The 10,109-nt window shown below is 39.9% G+C and overlaps 1 protein-coding gene across 2 annotated transcripts; it reads left to right on the forward strand.

Moving 5' to 3' along the window:
- Positions 1-1,512: 1,512 nt before the first annotated feature.
- Positions 1,513-8,758, forward strand: aoc1 (amine oxidase, copper containing 1). 2 transcript variants are annotated; one of them, XM_022754143.1, is made up of 6 exons: positions 1,558-1,595; positions 1,939-2,027; positions 2,346-3,884; positions 4,842-5,130; positions 6,973-7,105; positions 7,746-8,758. In XM_022754143.1, exons 2-6 carry the CDS (start codon positions 1,985-1,987, stop codon positions 8,013-8,015), a joined length of 2,274 nt encoding a protein of 757 aa, XP_022609864.1. In that variant the 5' UTR covers positions 1,558-1,595; positions 1,939-1,984; the 3' UTR covers positions 8,016-8,758. The 2 variants fall into 2 exon arrangements, with proteins under 2 accessions (XP_022609866.1, XP_022609864.1); XM_022754145.1 differs by lacking the exon at positions 1,939-2,027 and having other exon boundaries at positions 1,513-1,595.
- The last annotated feature ends 1,351 nt before the right edge of the window (positions 8,759-10,109 follow it).

Here is a 10,109-nt window from a genome sequence, read left to right on the forward strand (position 1 = left end):
GGGAAATTGGGGCACAGCCCTCTGCACCACACATTACTAACAGTGAACTATAGAAATTGTACCAGTCAAATTAAAACTAATTAGCCTAAAGTGAAATCAAGCTGCTCAACCAGCTGATTCAGGTATAAATGTGTGTAGCAAAAAATACACATTAATATGCAACAAGCTCTATTTTCTAGTTTAATATTGACACTGGTGCCACATAAGCCTTATATACAAGGTAAAAAGAATATAATGTTCAGTTACATGAAAGGGAAAGCTTTCACTTGAGCCTCAAACAATGATCACTTGGAGCAAATGAACGGGCAAAGTACAACCTTGTCACAATAAATGTATTACAAGTTGTAAAACATGCAACAATGTGCTCTACAGCTTTTTGGATCTAAAAGTCTGACATCACTCTCAGACTTTTAGACTCAACTTTTGGTGATATGTTGCCCCTGAGCAGCTTCTCTAGAGAACCAGAGGTTTGTGGCTAAAAGCATTTTAATGATATCTGACATATTAGTGTTTATTGCTGCATTTCACCAAATTGCAGCCAGGGAAACCTGAAAATTCCCCATTATTGAAGCTTAATTATTTTTTTTACAGTTTTTGATTCCAAATTCATTTAAATTTCTCACAAAAGAGTATATGGTAATAATAGTAAAGAAATTATTATGACTAAATTTGAACAAAAAACAATTTCGACAGGCAACTGAAGATATTCATCACCTGGTTTGAATCGTATTTGAAGGATTTGGACTAATTACACATAAAACATTTCACAGAAAACTAAATTTCCTTCAGTAAAACAAAATAATTGTTTCTTGAGCCAAAGAAGAATCATTAAAAGTTAGTGCTTGGCTTCAGTCTCTAACATTAAAAAGACCATAATCCAAGCCAGAAATCTTGATGTAGTCATCGACTCAGATCTAAATTATAACACCACGATTCAGACAATTAAAGATCAACCTACAATCACCTTAAGAATATATCAAGAATTAGAGGACTCAGCAAGATTTAGAAAAACTTCTATATGTTTTTATCCTCAGTAGGCGAATATGTACTGTAATGGTGTCTTAACAGGTCTCTCTAAAAAGTGGAACACTTGCAGCTACAGTCCTCACTAAGACCACTAAAGAGGACAACATCAGTCCAGTTCTCGGGTCTTTACACTGTCAAAGAGCTGACTTTAAAATACTTCTGGTTTATAAAGCACTGAATGGTTTACATTCCTGATCTGCTGCTAGATTACAAACAATTCAGATCTCTCTAAAACTAAACTAAACTTTTTATATTGCCATGCATTTTTTTTCTCATGTTTTTTAGGTCTGATTTAAAGTACTTTAAATTGCCCTTTTGTTGAAAGGAGCTTTACAAATGAACTTCCTTCACCTTGAGCTGGATGAATTAAAAACAGCACCTGTTATTTCATCATATTTACAACACACTGTTGGCCAATCAGCCCCCGTCACTGCAAAGTAGGAGGTTAAATATAAGCAGCAGAGCATTGAACAGTGCATTAAGAGAGTTTTTCTTCAATTGCTGAAGCAGGAGGACTGGATCGATCCACCTTAGTTTACAAAGCGCCTGAAGCAAGAGGATGACTACAGGTACAGTGGCTTGGTCTGTTTCTTTGTTCCTAATACAGCTAGAGGTGTTTTTAAAGGAAGCAGTGGACTTCTCTAAAGTCAGTACATCAAGTATCACAACATTACATAAATGCTATTATGTAATCTGTAAGGTTAATAATTAAATAAATTCCAAAGAATGTGACAAATTACACTGAGAATGTCATGGGAATTTTAAAATTGACCCAAGAGTGAAGTGCACCTTGCAGGTGTGCAGCATGAACAACGCAGGAAAATAAACAGAGAGCAGAGAGAGGGACCATGTTCACAATGAATGTTTTGTAGCAGTGGCTGATACATGCTTTTTTGTGTTCCTGTGGAGAAGTAGAGAAGAGAGTGATATAATAAAAGCAAATAGAGTGAAGAGAACAATGAAGGATTGCTTATCCAGCTGTGAGAAAGGAGAAGAGGAAGGTGGGTGAGCCAAGTATTTCCTTGGAATTCTGCAGGAGAGATTGTTTTTCATTCTTTAGCTTATTAGAAGCTTGAGACTCTAAGACACAAAATATATGAATGGCTATACAATTTTTTGGGAGAAAAAGTCTGTTTTTATTCATTTGAATAAATAGAAAGAAAGCTCTTCTTTCTGGAACTCCCTATTTCAAACTGTTAGAAACATGATTTTCTCTTTTCAAGAATGAAAAATTATTAAGTGATTTCACTGAACGTATTCAGTTTTACTCCTTAATTTACTGTATTCACGCTGGACATTCTTCTCTCATTATATTACAGCCATGAGGCTTCTCTGTCTGCTGCAGCTGGTCTGTTTGGTTGGTTGTAGTGATTCCAGGAGAAGAGACTGGGCTCATCATGGCGCCCCCATGTTTGCCGACCTCACAGTCCATGAGATAAAAGCTGTCCGGGCCTACCTGCATGGTATTCCAGAGCTGGACCTTACTGATGCTCGTAGCAAGACTCTACAGAAGAACAGCATCCTCCTGATTGAACTCCATCTGCCAAAGAAACATGAAGCCCTGAGAGCTCTGGACCGTGGACAGGCCAAACCCCAACGCCAAGCCCGTGTAGTCATCCAGTTTGGGAAAAAGACCAAACCCAGCATCACTGAGTACATTGTCAGTCCTCTGCCCTCCCCAAATTCTCATGTAGTCAAGACCTTCAAGGGGGACAGGCCTATTCGGTTTGAGTCAAGGCCTATTACTGCTGCAGAGTATGAACATATGCATGACATCCTCGTGAAGATCACAACCAAAGCTCATAAGCTTCTGTTTGAGACCACAGGAGGGTTTTCCTTCACTAACTGCTCTGACCACTGTCTGACGTTCTCTGACATAGCCCCCCGCGGGCTGGGTCCAGGTGAGAGGAGAACCTGGATTATGTTGCAGAAGTCTGTGGAGGGTTATTTCATCCACCCAGTTGGGTTCGAGGTACTGGTCAATCATCAGGACCTGGACCCCGAAAGGTGGACTGTCGAGAAGGTCTGGTACAACAGCAAGTACTTTGACAGTGTTGAGGAACTGGTAGAAAAATATGAATCAGGAGATGTGGAGAGGGTCAAACTGCCCGAACATAACGCCGATGACCTCTACTCCACCTACATCCCCCGGGGTCACAGCAACACTCCCACCAATATCCATGGGCCAAAGCTTGTGGAACCTCAAGGGCCTCGCTATCAAGTTGACCACAATTTTGTCGAATACTCTGGATGGTCTTTCGCCTACCGAGTTCGCTCAACAGCTGGGCTTCAAGTCTTTGACCTCCGTTTCAATGGAGAAAGAATTGCCTATGAGATCAGCCTCCAAGAAGCTATTGCCTTCTACGCTGGTGATACTCCTGCTGCCATGCAAACAAAGTATATTGATGCTGGCTGGGCAATGGGCAGCTCAACATATGAACTTGCGCCTGGAATTGACTGTCCAGAAATTGCCACCTTCGTTGACCTTTACCACTACTTTGACACAGACAAACCTGTGCTCCACAAAAATGCACTCTGTATTTTTGAGATGACCACTGCTATGCCTCTGAGAAGGCATTTCAACTCTAACTTCAAGGGGGGGTACAACTTCTACGGGGGTTTGGAAAACACTGTGCTGGTGTTGCGGACGACCTCAACGGTTTACAACTATGATTACATCTGGGACTTCCTATTCTACCAGAATGGGGTGATGGAGGTAAAGGTCAGCGCCACTGGATACATCCACGCCACTTTCTTTACACCTAATGGACTTCACTATGGTACCAAGGTGTATAACTATGTGCTGGGTAACCTGCACACACACCTAATCCATTACAAAGTGGACCTGGATATTGCTGGTTAGTATTCCTGTAGTCACCTAGTTTTTTTATATCCTTTTTACAGAAGTAACTCTTTATTTACCACTGACCTCTTTGTAAAGATCCTCAGTTATACAGGTCATGATATATCTTAGAGCTTTAGGCAACTGGATTAGCTTGAGGGTCTTGAAGATGTTTTACTTCTCATCTGCAAGGCTTCTTCAGTTCTTGCAGGCTAGTGGGGAGGGCCAGGCATTTAACTTCTTGTGGGGTCATTGACACCTTGAGGGTCGTTGAGGAGAGTCACTGACCCACCTGGCCATTGTGTGAGTCTTTAGTGTCTGATAAATTCTGATAATAGTAATGATAGTTAGTTCTGATAATCCCCAGCTTGTGCTTCCAGTGGGTGGTGTTTATTGGCCATAACCATAATCCTTTCCCATACCGTAGTTGTCCGGCACAGACATTTTATGAAGCTGGAATATGTATTATATTAAAACCTTATACGTTATTGTGCAGAATGCGCTAATATTGACATTCTTGGTTGGCAATGTGGTCAGGAAAAAAAAATTCAAAAACTAAGACAATGTGGTTTTTTTGCTCCCTTCCCTCCCTCTCAATACATTGTGTTAATAGTGTGTATTTTGAAGCTGTGAAGACAGTGAAATGAGGTAAAGGGCACACAGGAAATTATCTTTCACCAGGTCTTTTATTTATGCCAATCCAGATAAAATGTCTTTCTGGACTTCAACCCTGTCATAAAGGAGGCACCTAACTGTTCTGTTGAAATGTGTGCTCAAAGCTATGTGCTATGTTGAAGTCAACAACTTAATCTTGTAAAACCTGTCTCTAACTTCCACTACTTTTAAAGTTCATTTAAGCTGGCATTGCTTAAAGAACTAGCAATGGAGAGTTCTGATGCAAAAGTAAATATATTGTGTCTCAACAGACAGCTTACACATTGACATCTAACTTCTGACAATTCTTTGCTTTCAGGTCGAGAGAACAGCTTTGAGTCATTAGATCTGAAATTTGTCAACTTCACAAATCCCTGGAGCCCGAGGCATTTCATCGTCCAGTCCAAACTCCACAAGACAGAACACAAGACTGAGCGATCTGCTGCTTTCCGCTTTGGCAAAAAGTTCCCTCGCTATGTGCACTTTTACAACCCAAATGAGAAAAATAAATGGGGGCAGCAGAAAGGTTACCGAATTCAGTTCAACTCACATGCCCACAGTGTCCTTCCAAGAGGCTGGAGAGAAGAAAATGGCATCAGTTGGTCAAGGTAATCAAATATTTTCCCACTATTTTGCTAGAAAAAAATTTATGATGTAAGTATGGCACCACCCCAAATGCCGGTTCTTCATCTTTATCTTCATCTTATACGCATTGTCCAAAATTCAGTCATATTTGGCATCTTTGGACACATTAGGATCTCCACTAGTTTTTGTGCATTAGAGCAAAGTTTGCACACAGAACACAATTTGTTTGTAATGATTGACCCCACAGAGGATCAATGGGGTTAAAGTTCTTAATCCTTGGATTAGGAGTTTGTTTGAAATCAGGTCAAAGTAGAGTTGGATTGGGAATCAGTGGAAGAGCACCAAACAGTCACCACTGGACTATTCAGGTGAAGTGTTTGCAAACTGTGTAACTTAAATGTACAAAAGTATATACCCATTACAACGTTGCTTTCTTGGCAGCGCCGGAGTCCATTTAATTCCTCACTAATCCAAAAATTGGCTATGAGGTAGGGTGTGTGTGGAGACGAGACTTTGATGCATGCTGGTTCAATAACTGTGGCAAGCATACGCTCCCGTTAGCATCATTACCAAAGCTGGGCATCTTGCTCGAAGGCTAACCCAAGGCTAAATCATTTGCTGGCTAAGTAGCTAATTAATGAGCTAAGCTAACAAGCCAGGTATCATACATGCAGACACAGATATCTGCGTATTAGTGCTATAATTTTACTCACCTCAGATAACAGGAGCGCAGACTTCCTCTGTTAGTTTTGTTAGTCAGTTAACCACAGAGCAAACCAGATTATTTGTCCGACATTTACATGAAAAATCCTCCCAAAGACACCACACAGCTGAGAGGTCTCGCTCAGTAACTAGGCTAGCCAAATGTGACAGCACCTATGTGTCACACAAAGCAGCTACACTCTAAATTGTGCATATCCTTAAGCCTTGATAAAATTTTAAATGTTGAGTAATATAAACTTTCACCCCTGTACAGTTGTCATGAATAAATAGTAAATTAGCTATAGAGACCAAAACCGTTTTTCTTGTACCAGGCTGTAAACATGTTTATTTCTGCTATAAAGTTGGACATTTTAACATGTTAATCTATGGGGACTGACTCACTTTTGGAGCCAAACTCTAGTGGCCGTTCAAGGAACTGCAGTTTTAGCCACTTGGTCTTGACAAACACTTCAGGCAGCAGGAATAACATCCACTTGCTAAAAGGCTAACAAGCTAACAGGCTGACTCTGCAAAATGAAAGTTCCCAGTCAGTCCCTTCGGTATTCATCATCATCATCATCGTTATACAGGCAGGAGTTTGACGTGCAGGGGTTTTCATGGGCTGCGAGTATCAGCAACAACTGAGTCAGGTTATGTTGAGTATTCAGGTCTTATGAAAGGTCTCTGCAATAAAAGCTATAGGATGGGAAATCAGCAGTTATCAGTTACTCACCACTCACACTGCTTAGAGTTAAATGTTGTCACACTGCATGAAAGCTGAAAAACACTGTTTAAGGTGGTAATGTTTCCACTTGGAGTTAGTTTGGTAACATATAAAAGCTGAAAAGGCGAGAGTGCGAGCATATGCCTATTTTCTTGAGGCAATATGTACCTGTACAGACCTGGTATGAATCAAACTTGCAAAAGAATCAGTAGAAAAGAACCACTCACATATCAACAGAACTGAATGTGCCAGTATCCAATAATTAGCCTACTACATTTTAAATGGTAAAATAAGTTAACACGAGGAAGAAAAACTCTTTTTGAAATGACTACTTGACAGACAGGCTGATGTGTTGTTCCTCTGTATGAATTTTTTGTCTCTTAGCTGTCAGAATGACAGGTAATGTAAAAACCTGACTGGTGAACCGTTTTCTCTGCAGGTACCCTCTGGCTGTGACTCGTCATCGAGAGAGTGAAGCCACCAGCAGCAGCATTTACACCCAGAATGACCCCTGGGAACCTGTTGTGTCCTTTGAGGACTACATCCGCAACAATGAAGACATAGTCAACCAGGTACAGTAGTGAACATTAATATAGGCATATCTACATTCCCTGTTCATGTACATGACACAGTCCACACTGCTCAGGAAAGGTAAAGCAGACATGAGATCTATATCAATGTTCTTGTTCTCATTAAAATAATATAGAATACTATCTTCCAACAATGTTGAATAATTCCTTTAACCTAAAGGCATTCCACTGAAAAATCCAACATTTTTCATTTTGCAACTAACAAATAATGATAACTTTAAAATCAGTTCACCCAGAATCTTAATGGATCAATACGTTCTCATGATCATAAACCATGGTAACATTGTAACTGGCAAATTGTTGCATGGTTTTTGGAATTTGCTGTGAGTGAGTATAAAAGCAAAATGACATGGACAGTCCCACTGTCATGACTGATTAATGGACACCATCATTTGTGATGTTTAAAATGGATTCCTAGAAATGCTGTTTACATTTTGGGGAAGTGGTGGGGTGTTTTTTCTGAGATGTTACATCATTTGTTTAAGTGTACTCTTCCTAGAAGCATCTGTCATCATGTCTGCTCATGAAAACTTAGGAATGTTTAAATTAATAAAAAACCAGCTGTCCTCTTCTTTGTACTATTCTAAAAATTCTAATGCAATGTTTGCTTTCCTGTGTGCAGGACCTGGTTGCCTGGGTGACAGTCGGCTTCCTGCATGTGCCTCACTCTGAAGACATCCCCAACACAGCGACACCTGGCAACGCAGTGGGCTTCTTCCTCCGACCCTTCAATTTCTTCGATGAAGACCCTTCGCTGGCATCCCGAAGCACCGTCATTGTCCGGCCAGGCCAGGATGGCAAACCAAAGGTCCAGAGATGGACGCCTGAGGTCATAGGTCACTGTGTGACAAACAAGCCATTCTTTTACAATGGCACTTATGCAGGAGTCTAGAGGTGTTTCAGGGTTTTGCCAAAAGGTATTTTAGCATAAATATAATTTTGCTCCATTAAATTGTACAAGCTCAGATTAATAACAATTCCTTGAATTATATAAAGTCAGATTTATTGTCAGTAATGTATGTGGCAGCATTATGAGAAACAACAAACCCATGTAAAAAAAAAATTTAAAAAGATGATTTTGTGAACCTTTCTCATAAATTATGCTTCTCAAAGCTGGTCATATATAACTTAGGTTATAGAGGTAGAGTGAGAGTCTACACGTTGCACTAACAATTTTCCACTCATGTCTGACTTATTTGCTGTCTCTCTCCAATCCTGCTGCATCAAATTAAGGGGGTGGGGGGGTCCAATAATCCTGTGTTGGGTCTCCGTGGCTGAGGTTTAGCAGCAGCAAGCATCCAGGATGCAGGATGCTCTCTATCCGCCCTACTGGGTGTAAACTGCTCTGCTCGCCTCCCCGGAGGGAATGTTTTTGCTGTGCAGACAACAGGCCTTACAAAGCAAACAGCCTGATTCCGGATCCTTCCCCGCAAACAGTCCAGGATACCTGGCTGCGCCGTCGCCCCTGGAAACTGATCTTTACATACAGTGTGACAGAATGTACAAAACACATGTAACTGCTTTGTCCTTTATGCACACATTCCTGACATAGCCATGTCACGTATGTTTTTTCATGTATGTTTTTTATTTGATGATTGAAACTTTTCTGTATTAAACAATAATCAATAAACAAAGTCTCTGTTTCCCAGCATGCTAAATATAACTTCTAAGGAAATCGGTGGACTTTGCAGTTGGAAAGTCGGTTTGTGTGAAGGGTAAATACGTGTTTTTGAGGTGGGTGAAAAAGAATCTAGCCAACAACTGTTGTCACAGTCTAAGAATCCTTTTTATAGGTGTGTGCCAGTCTTTTACAGTGCACATTATAAAAGAGGGATAGTATGAGAGCTATGCACGCATTAATGAATGGACAACGTTAGAGGAGGGGACAAAAAGACAATGCGAATTGGCTAACAAGCATTCCTATAGCTATTCCCATAGCAATGATGGTCTTGACGTTGCAGCTGTAGGACAGAACTGAACATAACACAGTTTGTTCGTTCTAAACTGGCGTAGACACATTTTACATTAAAAAAATCGTCTAAGCATTGTGAAATTTTATTTCATTCATGCCTCTTTGCCGTTAAATCATGTCTTCAAATCTTTCTGTAACTGCATTCTGAAATCAGTGAAGATATGTTTTAATCAGACTTAATACTGATTTACATTTATTTAAAACCATTAAAAGTTGTTTTATGTGACAGCACAACACACACTGTTTCCCTGCTTGTTTAGTAGGACACAAATCACAGTGCCTTCATAATACTGTACATATAGTCTAAACTTAAAGATACCTATGGAAAGAGAAACTCTGAAAGTTCATGCACCAAAGAGAGAAAAATTTGACAAATAAGTACAAACAAATAAGTATATCCTTCAAGAAGATGAGATCATTGTGCCTGAATTAAAAGCCTGCGATTTTAGATGGTGAGTTGTTGCCACCTAGTGGTTGCTTGAATAATGGCTTGTCTTATTAGATGATCAGCTGATCCTGCCTATGATGCCAGGCACATGCCATGAATGTGCTTTGAAATATTTTATTATTATTATTATTATAAAACTGATGTGAACATATCAACAATGATGCTTATAGTTGTGCTTTTTATTATCATCAACACGTCAGCGTCAGAGACTTTTCTGATCATACAGTAGATACTCCTTTCTACTGCGTAAGGAAATTTAAATTGGTCGAGTAAACATCTTTATTTTCAAGTAGAAATGATCTTGATTTAAAAGGACAATGCCGATTTTACACATGGGTTAACTCATCATGGGGAGTCCTGCTCATCTGAAAAGAGTTGTTATAATGTTGCCTGTGGCTCTGGGGAGGCTTTCTCCAGTCTGAGACAATATCCCCTATAATCTCATCAGAGATAAGGCTACTTGTATATGAAGACAAACAGAAATGAAACAGAAACGGGGCTTGAAAGATATAGAGATTTACCAGGCAGGCGAGGTCTTACCAAATTCCATTATGGAAAGTTAAGAT

This window comes from Seriola dumerili, unplaced genomic scaffold (assembly GCF_002260705.1).
Source record: "Seriola dumerili isolate Sdu_G_001 unplaced genomic scaffold, Sdu_1.0 BDQW01000216.1, whole genome shotgun sequence".
Classification (NCBI taxonomy): Eukaryota; Metazoa; Chordata; class Actinopteri; order Carangiformes; family Carangidae; genus Seriola; species Seriola dumerili.